Genomic DNA, 18042 nt, shown 5'->3' on the forward strand with positions numbered 1-18042 from the left:
CAACTAGCTCAAGAACTGAGACAAAGAAAAGATCAAGGATGACTCCAAGAATTGCACTTGAGCCATGGGAATAAGGGAGCTGCCGTCACCTGAGCTGGGAATGGTGTAGAGGGAGCAGATTTGGGAGCAAGGTAGGAGAGGTCTGGTGGACAGCCTGGTGGAGACTTCTGGAAGCCAGCAGAGATGGGCAGTGGAGGATGGGCGAGAGTCTGGACTCTCATTAGAAGAAAGGCCATTCCCCAGCTCAACTGCTCCCTCCTTCCCACTTCTGCAATCCCAGACACCTCGAAATTCCGTTCACAGGAAGAGGGCATCCCCAAAGGGTGGAGGTCCTACTGCCGCTGGACAGAGAGATGGGGAGCAGGGTGTAAGAGCACAGACCTTCTTCATATCACTGGTTCAGACTGGACAGCCCCTCGACTTACACAGGAAGAGGCAGGTCCAGGAAAGTGAGGTTCCTCACCCGACGTGACTCAGCAAATCTCCAGCACAGCCCATCAAGAAGCCAGATTGGACCCTGTATTTTGTGCTCCACTGTGGCCAGTGGACATCCCACATTTGGGTCCCCTGGCCCCAGGCTCAGCCCTCCGGGCATGCCCCTGCCATCTCATGCCCACCCCCAGCAGCAGTTAGCAGGGTTTCCCACTCCCAGCCCATCCCCTCTACCTCCCACCTGGACAGCCCACACACACACACAGGAGAAATGTCAGCTCTCTACAATAGCAATTCAGAACCTTCCACCCGCACTAAATCCACTCTAAAAAATATCAAATTATTTCCATCATTAAATCCAAAATGCCATAAAACAAATTGCATCTTGGCTATTTATCTGGAAATTTCTGTAGCACTCATTGCCGGCACCCCTGAGTGCTTTAGCATAAGGAGTGGCTCAAGATGAATTGCCGTGTCCACTGGCTGGTTACACAGCAGCATTCAATGGAAATGTGGTGTTTTATTGGCCTTTTTTCTAATAAGTGAAAGAAAAGCCATTTTCCTCCAAAGTCGGTGGATGTTTGGAGCGTTCTTCTTAGCTGCTGTGCCAGACAAACAGGCTGATTCTTCCAGAAGCCCTGCCCTCTTTATTGGGGGATTCCCGGATTCTGGGTCCCAGGGATTTCCTGCACAACCCCAGGGACTCCTAGATGCCTGAGCCTACACCGGGAGCACATGAAATAGCAGCAGCTGTTTATTGAGTCCCTAACACAGGAGACACCCCCCTAGACACCTCTCCTAAAGCCTGTGGCTGTGTGTACTGTGTGTCTGCATTCCCATTCCACACCTGGAGGTCAGAGAGGTTGGAGCACCTACTTCTCAGTCATCCAGGGGTATCTGCAGATTCCTGGGGCCCCACCCTGTTCTCCGTCATGGACACAGAGAGCTCCATTTCGGACTATGCAGGGGATTTATGGAGGCAAGAAGTGGGACCTTAGATGGGAGGGAAGAGGTGTCCAAAATGGAGAAATGATTTTCCCAAAGGTGGGCTGGGGATAAATCTGAGCTTGGCCTCGCACTGCTGTGTCCTTTCCCCACGATACTTCAAAACTGAAACTTCTCAAAAAAAACCTTCAATGACTCACCACTGCCTAGAGAATGAAGTCTGACTGTATTTAAGGCTGCTGGCCATTATCTGACTGTCCAGTTGAATTCCCTGACTCACTCGCATTTACACTCCCTCCAGCCCTACCTCACCATCTAGGGCCTTTGTCATCCCTTCTTCAGAGTCTGGAGGATCCTAACAGGTCCTCCTAGACTGTTTCTCTGTCCTAAAATGGACTTCTCTGAACCAAAGAGACTCCTTGTACTTTTCCCCAAATTCCCTCCTCACCTCTTTCTCCCTGGGCTCATGCTAGTCTCTTCCCCTCGAGTGCTCTAACTTTGCTTCATTCTCTGTTTTAAAATCTCCCTGTCCTTCAAGGCCCAACTAAACACCACTTCCTACAGGCAGTCCCCCTTGATTACCAGTCAGCAACAAAGCTGCTTGCTACCCCCCATCTTCCCATGCATTTTCTATCAAAGCTGTCCTATGGTCCTTCTCTAATACTCTCTAGTGACAGTTATCTGCATGTGTATATATATATTTGTCACTTCAGTTCTACCAGAACTATCTGAGAGGTCATCAGAGCCCATCATGAAGCACTGAAGGTCTGCTGGCAAGTAGAGAACCTTGGGCACCAACCTGAGGGGCTTTTTGTTTCACAGACAAACCGACTAATCCAGAAAGTCTGCATTGGAGAGAACAACGTGATAGAAGAAGAAATTCGTGTGAACAGAAGTGTGCATGAGTGGGCCGGAGGGGGCGGAGGCGGGGGCGGAGCCACCTACGTGTTTAAGGTAAGTCTGGTGGCCCCAGCTCACCTCGGGCATCACGGACCCAGGACGTGGGCTTCTCATGACAACCCTGGGAATAGAGCATGTCAGGTGTCTTTAGCCCCATCCAGAGATGAGCAAAGCAAGGCCCAGAGGGATGTAGGGGTCCCTATCTGAATGAGAAGAAGCAGGTTCTTTCTTCTCTTGCCAACGTCCCAGTCCAATGGCCCCATGCAGGTGTTGCCGACCCTCCCTCAGAGTTCCAGATGGTCCCACGGTGCCCTCCTCTGTCCCACGGTGGGTTTTTCTGACATGATCAAAAGCAGGCAAAGGCTTCTGCTAGGTCCTCGCACCTGGACAGTGATGCTGAGGGCTTAATCTTGAAGTTACGGAGGTCAGAGCCAGAGGCCCCAGAGAGCAGGGAGGAATGGGGGTGCAGAGAGCCATGCTTATAAGCACCAGCGCCCAGTCCTCTGAGGCCAGGGTGAGCAGCTTCTAGAAAAGATCCATCCCACCTCTTTAGTGCTTTTCTTCTTGGACTGAACCCTGACGGGTATGGGAGCTGGGGCGGGGGATGGGGAGAGCGGACGGGTTGCTGCAACACGGGGTCAAAGCCCTCCGACCACAGGGATGTCACCCAGAGCCCAGCAAACACCCTGACACTCTGAATGCGGCAGTGGCTCAGGAGTCCCTGGAGTGGGAGCCCCGCTTGCTTTCTCAGTCTCTGGTCATCTCCCCGGACAGATGAAGGACGGCGTGCCAGTGCCCCTGATCATTGCAGCCGGCGGTGGCGGCAGGGCCTATGGGGCCAAGACAGACACGTTCCACCCAGAGAGACTGGAGAATAACTCCTCGGTGCTGGGGCTGAACGGCAACTCCGGAGCCGCAGGTAAGACGCCGCAAGCCCGCGCCTCCCCCGGACCGGCCCCCGGGACTGTGTGCACTCGGGCTCGGCCCGGCATCATCACACACCTGCATCCCGGTTGCTGGTGCTTGAGAAGCTGGGAGCTCTGGAGGCTGGTACCCACGTTGAGGGAGGGAGGGCGGGCTACAGCCTGGGGACCTGGAGGTGTCTTTACTGACGTGGGGTCTGAATTGCAGAGATCCCTGAGCACAGGAGACAGGCAGCCTCCCTGGGACGGGCAGCCCAGCCTCCCCAGCTTTCCTCGAATGCAGATGGACGTGAGCAGGTGGCAGCAACGTGGGCACAGTCAGGCCTCCCTGGCCCTGTGGTTAGCGCCTCCAGGCCCCGGGCCACCAGCTCGCACGTCTAGCTGGAAAAGCTCTTTCAGGAACCTCCTTGGTCTGGCAATCCATGCTCCCAAGTGAGAGCCAGCCACACAGAAATCGGAGACGGACACCGAAGGGGGTGTGAATTCGGATTCCTCGGAAGCCGGCCATGTCTGAAGAGAAAATGCGGTTCAGTTTTATATTTTCTTTTCTCCACAGTCAGACCAAGGATCTTGGGAGGCATTTAAGATTCGAGGTTAATTAAGCAAGTACTCAAACTTGCCCTCCTAGTGAGAGATGGCTAGAAGAGAAGGAAGCGTAGAAATGGGGGTTGGGACCTCAGTGAGGACAAGGACGACCCAGGGCTGGTCCTGGCGCTCTGGCAGGTTGTTTTCTTTTCCGTATATTTGCTTAAAAGCTCTAAGACAGAGTGGGGGTGGGGGTCAGAAACCCCCCAGCCTGGGATTGCTCTGGGCGCAAGGTAGAGTCACGGGCACCGGTGGGGAGGTGGGCAGGGGCAGACACGGTATCAGGGCGAGGTCATCCTAATTTATTTACCACGCTCACGGCCCACTTCAGGTCCCTAATGTTGCCAAGGGGCCTTCCCTTTGCCCCGAGACATCAACGGCCCTGAAAGGCCCATGTGCCACCCTCTGGCTGACAGAAGGGAGGCCAGCTGCTTGAAACCCAGGCCAGATGCCACAGGCCTGCAGCTCCCAAAGCTGACTTTCCTGGGGGCCTCGATTCAGTTCTGACCGTCCCTGTTCTAGACGGAGCTTGTTCCTGACCTTGGCCTCCTGTCCTAAAACCCGGCTCCTTCTCTCTAGCACAGTAGTGATCTCCATCTTCAGATCCCACACCTAGACGTCCCTCTGCTGCCCCCTGGGGGTCCAGAAGCGCCTCTGCCACACATTCTTCCAGAAGGCCCTTCCAGGCCCGTTAACCCTCGTGGTTCCACAGACCCACGACGGCTGTTTCTCCGGGTCCTCCCCACCCATCGCCTGCTGGAACGGAGAACATGGTGGGGTCTTCTGGAGCAGACTGCCTGTTGAAATGTCATATGGAACAATATAGGAGGACACAGAGAGGGCCCTGGACTCTCAAGGGCCAGCAGGAGAGATTGACTGTGGCTGGCCTGTGGCCTAAAGATAAAGTTGCCTTCGACCTCAGCTCTGTAAATAACATTTCCTCCCCGAGAGTTCAGAGCAGTCCCAGGCGTTGGGAAGCACAGCTCCAGTGACTGTCATCCCGAGGGGACTGCCCACCCCTTTCCTCAACCCCTACCCCAACCCCATCTTCCCATCTTCCCTGCCCCTGACCTTGGAGCAGCTCTTTAGAAGTGGTCCAGCAAAACGAAGCTTCAGAGTGTGAAAACCTCTGCACACCGATTTTCTACCTCTCACGCCCAACCGTCATGGTTTAGGAAGCGTTTGGCACGCCCACTGTCCCCTTCGGTCTGAACACCAACCCAATGAGGCAAGTCTTACTATCCCTGAGCTACAGGTGAGGAAACTGAGGCTCAGAACGGAGAATAGCTGGCCCACGGTTTCAGAGCCAGTAACACAATAAAGCCCACTGGGTTGTCTGGCCTAGTCCAGGATCCGTGTAGAGGAGCCCCGCCGCAGTGACCCCAGCAGGGTTTTGATGGTTGGCTGCCCACAGACCGGCAGGTCCCAGTCCTTGCTGGGATGCGAAGCATTAAAGAAACCAAGTCCCCACATGGCTGTGGCCAAAGCCGGTCTCACGAGGGCAGAGGGCACACTCCTGTTTTTCCAGCTGTGGATCCTGAAACCCGGAGCCCTCCCCAGCCGCTGGGCGCTGTTGCCGGAGCAAGCATCCTCAGAGTCCGCAGCGTCCTGCCTCCCCTGGCCGGCACCCCCTCATTTGGGGTTTTCTCCATCTCTTCCTGCAGGTGGCGGAGGTGGCTGGAATGATAACACTTCCTTGCTGTGGTCTGGAAAATCTTTGCTGGAGGGTGCCACCGGAGGACATTCCTGCCCCCAGGCCATGAAGAAGTGGGGGTGGGAGACCAGAGGGGGTTTCGGAGGGGGTGGAGGGGGGTGCTCCTCAGGTGGAGGAGGCGGAGGATATATAGGTAAAGATGATTCGTGTTCAAGGTGTCACTCCCTCCCCTCTTAGTCCTAGGCTCTCCCTGTCCTCTCCCTGGCCCTCGCCTGCCCTCCCCTGCCCACCCCAAGTGTGGACTGTGATGTCACCATGCACGCCTTCCTCTCAGCCCCATAGGACCAGCCAGAGGCAGGGTGTTGGCTCTCGCGCCAACATCCTGCCTCGAGGCTTCAATACCAACAGCTTCAAGACCTCGTGCATTCTTGATGACCACCCCCAAAGCCAATGATCAAGGGCTTTGATTTCCTAGACTATTCTCTGAGCAACCCCTAATGGCGCACCGGCACGAGAACCTTGGCAGCCACACTCCCCAGGCCCGTGCCTCCCTTTGGACGTCCTGGCCTGAGTCTTTGCCAAGCCATTTCCCTGAGGGCCTGGTCTGTGGCCTCTGGCCTCACCCTCTCCCTTCCCTGCCCCAGCCCACCAGCTTCCAGAACTTTGCCCCTCTCTATGCCGAGGGGCAGCCCCAGCCCAGCCCGTCCGCCAGCTGCCAGCCACTGGCCCCAGCTCTCCTCCGAGCTTCAGAGCAGAGCTCGAGAGCCTTCTGAAGCTGCGAGGCTGGGAGGCTGGGAGGCTGGAAGACGGGGGCTCCGTCATCCCCACAGATTAGGAAACAATGCATGCCCGCACTGTGATGTTCTGTCTGTGTTTTGCTTTACGCTGTGTGTGAGATGCTTGTGTTGACCAGATGCTCTTCTTTTCCAAACTCTGGGTGGGAGGGAGGAGCCTGAGGGGGGAGCCCAGAGATCACCCAGCCCAGCTGAAAGGAGGGACAGGAGCCTAAAGGCACAGGGGCCCATCCCCTCCCCCCCCCCCCCATGCCTCAGCCTGACCCCATGGGACTGGAGAGCAACTCCTCAGTGCTACTGGCCTGGCCAGTTCTGGAAGAGGCAGCAAGGGGCCAGTCCAGCCTGAGGACACGAAACCCCTTCTGATTCTTGTTCACATGACCTGCTTCCCAGCAGCCCCAGTGCAGTGGCGGGGCCTCCCCGGTAAGGGGCTGGCCCGGACCTGGAGGGAAGGCGGCCCTGACACCCAGCATCTACTGAGCCCCTCCCCAAGTGCCCCCCTGTGCCCCAGGCCTCCCTTCCCTCCCCACCGCCCCACCCTGAGGCCCTTCCCCGCCCCGGGGGGCCCCCTGCATGCCCCGCTGAGCGCAGATGTGCTGAGACCTGGGCCCCCCGCCTCTCTGCGCTCAACTCTTCTCTGGTTTGGCACAGGCGGCAACGCGGCCTCAAACAATGACCCCGAGATGGACGGGGAGGACGGGGTTTCCTTCATCAGTCCGCTGGGCACCCTGTACACCCCTGCTCTAAAAGGTATCCCCTCCGCCGAGCGACACAACTGACCCGCTCCGGCCAGTTCTCCCGCCCAGACAAAACCTCAGGGCCACGGACACGAGTCCAAGATACAAAGGCACGATCACGGGTCCCTCACAGGCCAGGCTTCCCGCCGCTCATCTCAGCAGGATGTGTGGTCTGATACAGACCTAGAGGCAAAAGACTGACTTTCAGGCAGGCCGGTCCTAGAAAATGCAACAGTTATAGTCCCCTGAGCTGGGCTAGCCAGTCCGAGGGGCTCACGCTCGGAGCCTCCCCTCTGCCTGCAAAAATGCATCCTCGTGTCTCCTGAGCTGCTTCAGATGCGTCAGGGACATCCCTCTCCACCGCGGTCCTTCAGGGGAGGGGGGACAGAGGGACGGGGGCCAGAGAACCTACCCCAACCCGCTAGAGATAAAGCAGAGACGCCAGGAGCAGGGTGCGGGGTGGTGCGGGGTGGTCCTCCCTGCCACAAGCCGAGGCTGATCCTCCCTTCTTGTCGCCAGTGATGGAGGGCCACGGGGAAGTGAATATTAAGCATTATCTAAACTGCAGCCACTGTGAGGGAGACGAGTGCCACATGGACCCCGAGAGCCACAAGGTCATCTGCTTCTGTGACCACGGGACAGTGCTGGCTGAGGATGGCGTCTCCTGCATCGGTAAGAGGGCGGATACTCATACTCTGCTGCCCAGAGTATGAACCGACGGTGGCTGCAGCTGGTATCTGTGATTCTGGGACACCTCAGACATAGTTTTGTAAGCATCTGACCCCTGTCTGTCTGCCCCAGTACGGGCGCTCTGAGGACTGGGCAGAGGGTCCTGTGTGTGAAAGGCAGGTCGTGGCCGAGGAGAAAGCCCCAACGTGTCCAGTCCCACTTGTAAGCCAGGGTGTGAACCCCCACACTCCTACCAAGGGACATTTCTGTCTACACTGAACACCCACCCCGCATGCCAGGGACCTCACTGCCCCATCGAGAGTTTGCAAGCTGGACTTGCAAAACCTCTCAGGTGCTTGAAGACAGAGCTGTGTCCTCCTCCTGCTACAAGTCTCCAGATGGAATAAGGCATTTGTTCCATCAGTTCACACGGGACACTCTTGTGTCTCCTCCCCATCCCGTGCCCTGCGTCTGCTGGCGTTCCAGTGACGATGTCCTTGTGAGATCTAGTGTCCAGGACCAGGCAGGCTGTCCCGGTGTGGGCTGTGCAGGTGCGCACCCAGACCCTCTCTCCGGCACTCCGGGCCCAGTGCGCAGGGACCGTGGGCAGTAACTCAGCCGCCGGTGTCACTCTCAGGCACCCTCTGCTCCTGGGTCGTCCTGAGTCTGTGCCCACCTAAGGACTCTGAATCTCTTCCATAGCCATTCCTGGCTCACCTTCCTACCCTCCTACTGTCGTTGTGCCCTTGACATCTGGGATCAATGTCCAGAATTTGATATTTATCCCTGCCAGGAGTTCCCTTCACCCAAAAGCTACTATTGAAAGTCGTAAACCAGAATGAGCCCACTTCCTGCCCCCAGCCCTCTGCAGAAGAAGGCCTCCAGGGTGGGGGAGGAGCGGCTGGCATTGATCCAGGTTGGGGAGGGTATTTCTGTCTGGGAGCTAGCTCCGAGGGCGATCAGCGATGTCACTAGTGCCCCACTGGGACCTATCTTGCAGTGTCTCCCACCCCAGAGCCCCACCTGCCGCTCTCACTGGTCCTGTCTGTCGTGACCTCCGCCCTCGTGGCCGCCCTGGTCCTGGCTTTCTCAGGCATCATGATTGGTGAGTGTGCCAGAGTCCTGGGGCTTCCGGGGCGGCATGGGGTTGGGGGCGGGGTCATGAGGATGGCCGATCAGGTGGAACAGAACACATCTCCTGCTTTGCTGTTGATACAGAGGTGTCGCTTTGGGTGGGTGGTGATTAGAGCAGTCCAAGCCAGCCTCAATAGAAGACCCCTCCCCCAGCCCCCAGCACCACGTTCCTTCCCTAGAGGAACTGCTGATTCCATGCTTCGACCCCATATTGAGCCTTCTACAGGCACTCTGCAGAGGAGGACACAGTCGCTAAAGATTGCCTCACCCCCAAAGTTCACTTCCAGCTGCCATCAGACATAGGCTCCCGGGGACACCTGGCTTTGCTCACTCCCCAGGGAACACCCCCAGCCCCGCCCTTCCCCACGTCAAGCAGGCAATGCAAAGTTAGTTTATAAGTGTTTCTGTTAGGCCTGTGAGCCAAGGAGCTGATAGACAGGTCTCAGAGGGCTCACCGTGGTCAAGTCAGGCCCTTACTGCTGGAAATGCACGGGGCTGGAGGCCAGGGACATGAAGGCAGGCAGAGGGAAGGCTCAGCAGGCTTTCAGAGCAGCCCCTTTGGGGGGCTGGGGGACCAGTAAGGGAGTCAGGGGTGGACAGGGGGAGGGCAACCGGCATTATTTCTCCATATGACGCCGTCTTTCCAAGAGACAGGATGATGAGAGCGTCCACTTGCTGCACACTTACCACGTGCCAGGTGACTTACACACTTTGGGTCACTGAATCCTCGCTTAGCTCCAGAGCGCGGTTGGTCCATTTCAGAGAGGCGGGCCCTGAGCCCACAGCCGTTGATTTGCTTGCCCTGGCCTCTGACTAGGGCGGCTGGGCTTTCCAAACAGAAGCCATTTTGTGCATCCCAGGTTCGTCCTACCTCCCACGGACTTGGCCCTACAGAATGTTCTCAGGGATGGACAGTAAGAGCAGGAATAATGGTCACCCACCCTGGTAGAGCTCTTCAGAATTTTTCAAAACCATCTTACATTGGTGGCTTCATTTCGTTATGCCATCCCCAAGGGTAGGGAGAGGGGGGCGGGGGTGCTTAGGGGACAAGCAGGAGTTACTGTCCCTGCTGGCAGAGAAGGAAGCTGGGCCCAAAGAGGGCGCGTGACCTGGTCGGTGTTGCTGAGCCTGTAAATAATGGAGGTGGAGTTAGAATGCCCACGGGTCCTCTGGCGCCGGCGGAGAGAGCTTTTCGGTCCCTGGCAGTTTCCAGCTGTAGGAAGCCAAGGGACCAGGACACCCAGCTGCATTCTCAAGGCCACCGCCACGTTTGGCCCACCCAGCGACAGCGCTGAGCAGACTGAGGCAGGTCCGTCCCGGGGAGACAGGGAACCCCCTCTGAGGGCCGACTTTGTCTTTGGAACTTGCGGCAATCTTGCTGAAACTTGTTTAGACTGCGTGGCCCTCCTGGGTCTTCCCTCAACCTTCCCTCCATGCTCACACTGGGGGTCAGACTTTCACCACCGCCTGATGGCTCTCCCAGCCTGCCCCTCCCCACCACCACTCAGCCATTTCCTCTGATGAAATCCTTGCACGCTGAATCCTGTCTTGGGTCTGCTCCTCAGAGGACCCCAGCTGACGGGCTTCTGCATAGGAGACAATCAAATCTCATCCATTTACTTGATTTTAAACTGTCCATCTCCTTTAAATGATCTTTCATTTTGTTATTCTTACTAAGTGTGATAGAAACGTTTAGATCCCCAAGGAGAAGATGGAGATCCAGGAGGGCTTCCTGGAGGAGGCAGCCTATCCTGGGCTCCAAGGGGCCAGGCGACCTGGTCCAGGCCGCGTTGGGCCGCTTTGCAGCTAACCTTCGTCTGTGCATAGTGTACCGCCGGAAGCACCAGGAGCTGCAGGCCATGCAGATGGAGCTTCAGAGCCCGGAGTACAAGCTGAGCAAACTCCGCACCTCCACCATCATGACGGACTACAACCCCAACTACTGCTTTGCTGGCAAGACCTCCTCTATCAGTGACCTGAAGGAGGTGCCTCGGAAGAACATCACCCTCATCCGGTGAGTGCCCCACTCCGGGCGGCGGGGGAGGGGGATGGCGCATGGGGAGGAGTCCTGGGGGGCTGGATGTCATTCCTGTACCATGGATTTTTCTAGCCACAAGAGGCGAGCAAAGCCACCTCTCGGGTCATTTCCAGCCCTCCCGGGAGAAGGCTTCATGTCCAGGGCCATTTGGGGAGGTATTAATTGTTTATTTCAACAGCCCATCTATTTACGGGGTTTGCAGTGAGAGGAGGGCCTGCCTCAAAATCCACTCTAGAGCTCCCTCCAGAGTCCTCTGGGCCCCGCCTTCTCCAGGTGGAGCCAAGTGCCCCTCTCGCAGCTTCCAGAGCCCCCCATGCCTTCCTCCATCACGGACTGAGCACAGCCCGCAGGAGTATCTGCCGGTGATCTGTCCCTCCCCAGGGCGTGGGAGCCTCTCCCCAGGCAGGGCCGTGTCTTCACCTCTGCAACCCCAGCAGAGATCAAAGTCTTAGTCAGTCTTCATTGAATGAATGAACGTTCAACCACTGTCCTGAATCCCCAGTTGGAACCTTTCTTACCGGGTTTCAGATAAGGTAGTGGAGGCCTGGGGTGGTCTAGTAAGGCCAGGTGTGGGGGGCGTTGCGTGTGTATGTGACCCCCTGCCTCTTGTGTGTCTCCTTCTCCTGCCCCCCACCTCCGCCGCTCTGCCTCACCCTGCCTTTTCCTGCGCGCAGGGGGCTGGGCCACGGTGCGTTTGGGGAGGTGTATGAAGGTCAGGTGTCTGGAGCGCCCAGCGACCCGAGCCCCCTGCAAGTGGCCGTAAAGGTAAGAGGCGGCCCCACCTTGGGCCTGACCTTGGTCGGCAGTCTCTGTGGGCCTCAGCTCTGGCCGACAGCCTCCACCCGCCTTGGCTCACAGCCTTCTCCTTCTCACCCTCCCCTTCTGTGCCCAGACGCTGCCGGAAGTGTGTTCTGAACAGGACGAACTGGATTTCCTCATGGAGGCCCTGATTATCAGGTAACTAAAGCCACAGAGAGGCACCTGCTCCCCGGCTAGACATTCCTATCAGTCTCCAAGGGAAGCGGTGTTGTCCCCCAGCGCCCCCTTCCTCTCCACCAGCAGACGCCCTAAAATTTTTAACACAGCCTACCGGAGGGAAATAGCCCCAGGTGGTTGTCCGGGAAAAATATCTCTGCGGCCTAATAATGGAGATGTCACTCTGCCTTCAACGAGCACCCCTGTGTCATCCAGCGGGGTGCTCCCTTTTCTTAATCGCATGCTAGTTGTTGACAGGGGAAGACATACACTTTTAACCCAGGTGACTCTTCCACAAGGCCCTTCCCCAATCCAGCTCTCAGATCTTGTGGAAAGGAAATGCTCCCTAAGATGAGGAAGGCCCCAGCACCCTGGTCCCGACCAGCTGGCTTGCACCCTTCAGCATGTGGCTCTGGGGCCCCTCCCTAGAAATCTCAGTGCCCAGGGCTCCTGAGGGCATGTGCTCTGGCAGCAGATCGCCTTCAAGAGGACACAGGTGCTTGACCTTGATATCTTACCATGCTTACGGCCTCCTCTGACACAGGAGAGCCTCAAACCTCCAGACAAAATGGAGTGGTTGGGGTTCCCATCCCCCACCGTGTGGAAGTGGCAGGGGAATAAGGCCAGGACGGCCTGTGAGGTGCCCATGGGGCATAGATCTCAGAGGATGGGCTCCCTTGCTCTTAGGGTAACATATTTAACGATTAGACACGTAAGCCGTGATTGCTGAATACAACTTGGAAAGTGTAAGTTGATATGGAAGGAGACCCAAATCATGCCATCTCTCAGTTGGCTGCTAGCCCATCACTACCGGATTTCAGTGAAGAGCAGTGTGGTCCTTCAGCTCTGCACGACTGTGCCCACAAGGAGTGCACCGGCCCTATTGCCACCCCCCCATGTCCTAACAGGATCCCATTAACAAGAAGACCCAAATCGTAGGGCCTCGTGGCCAGACTCAGTCCCTCCCCATGAGCACCCCCAGGGAATGTGCCTAGGGCCCTCTTCCTCACTCTCGTTCACATGCGTTCCCTGGAGGAAGCAGTTCCTTCAGCTTCTCTGCCTGACGGCTTCCACGAAGAGCTCCCCCATGAATCCTAGGCAGCAGTCCGTGCCCCGATGTCCAAGAGCCTGGTCACTCTCTCCACCCCTACTCCCTCACCAAGGACTGCGTGGCGTCCTCCTGCCTCCTGTCCAGCACTGAACCCCTGCCCAGCATGCCCTCTGCTTCTGCCTGCTGAGGGGTGAGATGCCCCCCAGTCTAGGCTCCTTGTGGGATCCCTGCTACCCACACTTACATAATGCGGTTGCAGAAAACAGAACTTGGTTTCCCGCTTTTCCTGCTTAAGATTTTCCCAGACTCAGCTCAGTTAAATGTGGTCACTCCCCCTCTGCTCTGCAGCAAATTCAACCACCAGAACATCGTGCGCTGCATTGGGGTCAGTCTGCAGGCCCTACCCCGCTTCATCCTGCTGGAACTCATGGCAGGAGGAGACCTCAAGTCCTTCCTCCGGGAGACCCGCCCTCGCCCGGTGAGTGAGGCCCAGTGTCGCCCTCGTGGTTGCGCCAGGGAATGGAGCAGAGGCCGGGAGGAGTGAGAGTGGGCAGCCCGAGGAGCCACACACTCAGCGAGAGGGGAGTCGACCCTGGGGCTCAGATGTGGGGGAACGGCCGGGAGAGAGGGGACAGAAAGGGGGACACCGGCTGAGCCCATCCTGGGGAGCTTGAGCCGGGCTTGTGCAAGGGGTCCTCCCACCTGAATCTACTTTTGTGGCCTGCTGATTCCAAGAATTAGGGACAAGCACAGAGGGGACTCTCATGCCGGCCATGTCATTCGCTCAGCTGACTTGGGGACAGGGCATTTTACGTCTACTCATTCTCAACCCCACTAGCTTCATCTCTTAAGTGGGGACATCCTGACCTTGTAGATTTCCTGTGAAAATAAAATACTGAAATATTTATGAAGGTTCTGCATGTGTGTCGTGATTAAGGGGCTGGAGCTTGGGGGAGCCAAGAAACCTAGGTAGACCCAGGAATGAGTCACTTCCCCCCAGCCCTGACTGGCCATTAGACAACCATGTGGCTTCGGACTTGTGAGCACCCTAACCTCAGGACCGGCAGTGTGAAATCCAAGGGCTGGACTGGACCATCCCAGAGATGGTTCTGAACTCTAAGACGTAGCCCACAGGGCATACCCTGAGTCCAGCTGCCCACTCCTGTCTCTGCTGGGGTCTTCAGGAGGCCTTCAGCATCAGGAACTGAAGCACAGCTGATCCCCGAGCCAGGACCTCAGCTGCTGGACTGTGACAACCACAGGGAAGACTGGTACTCTCCCCACCCCCAGGAAAGCCGAGCAAGAAGATAGCAGCTTTGCTGCAGAAAGCCCAGAGCTGAACACAATGTTTTCAGGGACTTGGACTGGAGGCTGAAACCTGGAAAGGTCACACCTGCCCTCATCCCCACTGTCAATCAAATTAAAGTTAGGATCCCTGAGCCCTGGGAGCCTCACGTGACCTCTCAGCCTCTGAGAAGAAACCGGTCTAACTCCCTGCAAAGATGAGCGTGCGCAGCTGTCACAGCCAGCAGGTGGCCAAAGGGAGCAGCGAGCTAGACCAGCCCGGTCTCATGATAACCGTCATCAGCATTGCCTTCATCTTCCTCGTGGTGACCACATTTCTGAAAATGCCCTCATGTGCAGTAGAGGGCGTAGATCTTACCTTAATTTCACAAGTAAGAACACTGTGACTCAGAGAGGTTAGGTGACTTGCTGAGGTCACACAGGAAGTGGAAGAGCCGAGACGAGAACTCAGAGCTTGGGACGCCTGATTCAGAGCTCACTCCAGCCTACCATCTGCTTATCCCAATGATCCTCTTCAGGAAGCCAAGGACTACCAAGATGAGGTTGGGTCACTGAGTGCCCATACAGCCAGCTGTGCCAGCATCTGCGCCAGGTATGGGCACCAGCCTCAAGACCTTCCCACCACCACTCAGCAAGTCAAAGACCTTCAACTCTTGTGCCTGGAGATTCTCAGTAGTGCTTCTGGCTTAGGTCAAATAAAGACACATGGCATCACACTTTGGAAAGAGACCTAGCTCTGGTTTTCCTCCTGGACATTCCCGAGGCTTGAGAAGGCAATATTGTGCACACAAACGACAGAATTGCTTGTACAGGGAACTGGGACCCCGTCACTTGGCAAGACCAAGGACTTGGGGGGTGGCGGTGGAACTTCCCTCTCTCTTGCAAGCAAAAGCATCTCTCTAGTATGATGATAAGGATGATTGGGGTATTGCCCCAAAGAGCAAAGTACCAGCAAGGAAAGGCAGATCATTCCCACCTCACCACCTCTACCCCTGCTCCACCCTAAGGAGCCTGAGGCCAGGTTGTGATCTCTCAGGGCAGGTGTTGCCCAGGGGATGGGGATGCCCACAGCCGGAAGCTGGGCGACTCTCCTTGGGAGAGCTGCTTCTGAGGGTCAGGATCCCACTCACCAAATCCACTCTTCTAAGCCTTGACCCCACTCCCTCCATGTGGCTCTCTTTGCCAGCCCCGCCCCCAAGTCCTGGTAGCGCCCCCACATCCTCTTCGCTTTCACACGCACCCACCCATCCTAGGTGAGCTGGTCCTTCCCGAGGTGCCCCCAAAAGAAGGAATTTTACGTGTTGGATGATAGCTCCCCAGAGGGAGCCCTGGCACGTATCTGTGGCCGCAGCTTCCCTGGGGGGTTGGGAGATTTGCTGGACATTGGGCATGGATTCCCAGAGCCACAGAAGCCAGCTTAGCCAGGTGGGGGCTGGGTTGACTACAAGAAAGGAATATCCATTGTCATGGGCAGGGGGCGCTATACTGGTAACGCTCACGGGATGAAGGATGGAGGGACTGGCCAGTGAGCATCGCTGCTGGAGAAGTACGCACTGAAAGATGGTAGGTAGAGCTGTAACGTTCTTTTGGATTCCAAGGCCTGAGTTCCCCCTGGTCCGTTTGTTCGAACGCCCTGAGACTCTCAGGACTTCCCTGAGACCTGCTGTGTGCAAGTGCTTGGCTGGGCATTCAGAGTCAGACAAGGTCTCGGTCCTCTGTTCCTGCCATCTCGTGGGTCCAGCAGCTGCACAGACTATCAGAACCGAAGGACCTCTGGCTTTAGACAACAGGTGTGCAGACACGAAGTGACAGAACCAATATGTACAGGCACGATGGGACAGAACGGATGCTCCAGCCAACCCCGTCCGTCATGGAAACAAAATTCATAAAAACCTCATTTGGTCCCAGGACCCCACCTTCTCAAGAAGGAAAGAGTCATGTCAAAATAATTTTACAGACCCAATCTTTATTCAACAAATATTTATTGAGGGTTTAAGATACGCCTGATACAGGCTAATAGCCATCTTTGGTATCCGTTGATTCAATCAATAATGACAGAAGCCATTAAGGGGTCAGTAACCTCTCAATTAAAGGCAGCAGTCATTAACCACAACAGTGTCTGTACCTATTTGGAACATGGCAATGCCCATGGGTAGTGGCTCTGAGAAGATGCTTCCAGACACAGGAGGCTCCTGGATCCCAGAGATCACAGTGTCCAGGTGAAAGCCTCGGCTTTGGGCTCCAAGGTTGCCAGACCAGTTCTGGCTCCAAAACGCATTGGGGGATTTGGTGCCGGTGAAAAGTCGGCCACATCAGGAGCCAGGAAATACGAGGCCCCAGCAGCAGGAACTTCTCAACCTTTCGGGCAATGCTGCTTTTTGTACCTGCTTCTTCCTTTCGCCTTTCTCTCTTGCTCTTATATGCATAGATTTGAAATAAATCCTTATCCTGGGTGCTCCTGGCTGGCTCAGTTAGTTAAACATCTGAGTCTTGGTTTCGGTTCATGATCTCAGGGTCCTGAGATCGAGCCCCGTGTCGGGCTCCATGCTCAGCGGGGAATCTGCTTGAGATTCTCTCTCTCTCTCCCTCTCCCTCTGCCCCTCCCCTGCTCACTCGCTCTCTCTCTAAAATAAATAAGTAAATCTTTAAAATACACACCTATTCTGGTTTTCACTGGTGAAACAGTTCCTAACCCCTGTCCCGTGACTCTTCCCCTCTAAATGGCCCAGGAGCAGCTACTTTAGGAAGGAACAGATACCAATATTATCCTGCGTTTTATTAGTATATACGTTACCTTTTGGGGAAAGCCCCTCAGAAGCTGTAACCAAAGAAATTGTTCTCCTTCGCTGGGCCCGTTTTCTCACTTGTAAAAGTAGGCTCTTGGTCTAAACAGCATCCCTGAAGGGAACACCAGTGCCCCGAGGAGCTATGTGCTCACATGCATGCTTGAAGGAATGCTGTGGACAGACGCATGATCAGAGAGCATTGCTCTCCTATTGATTCATGGTGGACATCAGTGTCGAGCAAAGACGGATAATTCCTGCGCACAGGGAACCGATCCGACCCAGGAATGCCCAGGCCTGTTTGATCAAATTCCATCCCACAAGCCCACCTTGGGAAATACTGAGCAAAATCCTCTCTGAGTACTGGAGAAGGTCTATGTCCATGACCGTGGCTGCCCAAAGAATGGACAGCTGCTGAAGGAAGTGCCACACTGAGTGGCAAATCGCTGAAACAAAACAAAACAAACAAACAAACAAAAAGAACAAAAAACCCTGATTCCAACTCCTTCTTTGCCCAGGATCGATACAAATGCCATTGGACATGAGAGCTATGCTCTGCATTGCTGGTTTATCAGTTTGACACAACAACTAAACCTTCCCCAGTTCTCCCCCAGATACACACACTCACACACAGGCGCGCACACACACACACAGCTTGCCAGCTACCCGCTTCTGTGCTGACTGATTAGTGGAGCAGTTAATTTGCTCTGAGCCGCTGAAGACAGGGAGCTCAGATAAACCTGGCCCGTGGGTTAATGCCTGGAAAGATTTAGTCCCTGCAGCAGCCTAGGCATTCAGACATCAATGGTCCTTGCTTCCTGAGTGATGGAGGCTAAGACACAAAGACACTCAGGGGAAGCTATGGCCGGTCCTCTCTTAGAGGAACAGCGCATTTTCCTGGAGAGAGAGAGAGAAGATATCTCTAATACTATAGCCAAAAGGATTAATATTTCCCTTGGAACTGTATTACTTTTTCACCCCCAGGAGACGGGTACTCTCTCCCAGTGCCCAGTGGTTCTGACCCTAATCAGGCCCTTAGAGAAGCCAGACACAGGGGCCGTTTGCTGAGACTACCGTGGTCCTCCAGGCAGCCCACCGTGACTGCAGACCCCTTCAT

At 55.9% G+C, this 18042-nt stretch overlaps 1 protein-coding gene across 1 annotated transcript in view; it reads left to right on the forward strand.

Annotated features, from left to right (window-relative positions):
- Positions 1-18042, forward strand: part of ALK (ALK receptor tyrosine kinase) — a 681217-nt gene that overhangs the window by 642498 nt on the left and 20677 nt on the right. Inside the window, exons 14-23 of the mRNA XM_059188719.1 lie at positions 2200-2331; positions 3052-3196; positions 5450-5632; positions 6885-6983; positions 7490-7642; positions 8640-8744; positions 10601-10787; positions 11486-11576; positions 11704-11768; positions 13186-13315. Coding sequence (XP_059044702.1) covers positions 2200-2331; positions 3052-3196; positions 5450-5632; positions 6885-6983; positions 7490-7642; positions 8640-8744; positions 10601-10787; positions 11486-11576; positions 11704-11768; positions 13186-13315 — 1290 coding nt within the window. The remainder of the gene's footprint in view (positions 1-2199; positions 2332-3051; positions 3197-5449; positions 5633-6884; positions 6984-7489; positions 7643-8639; positions 8745-10600; positions 10788-11485; positions 11577-11703; positions 11769-13185; positions 13316-18042) is intronic.

The sequence above is a fragment of the Mustela lutreola genome, chromosome 9 (assembly GCF_030435805.1).
Source record: "Mustela lutreola isolate mMusLut2 chromosome 9, mMusLut2.pri, whole genome shotgun sequence".
In the NCBI taxonomy this organism is placed as follows: Eukaryota; Metazoa; Chordata; class Mammalia; order Carnivora; family Mustelidae; genus Mustela; species Mustela lutreola.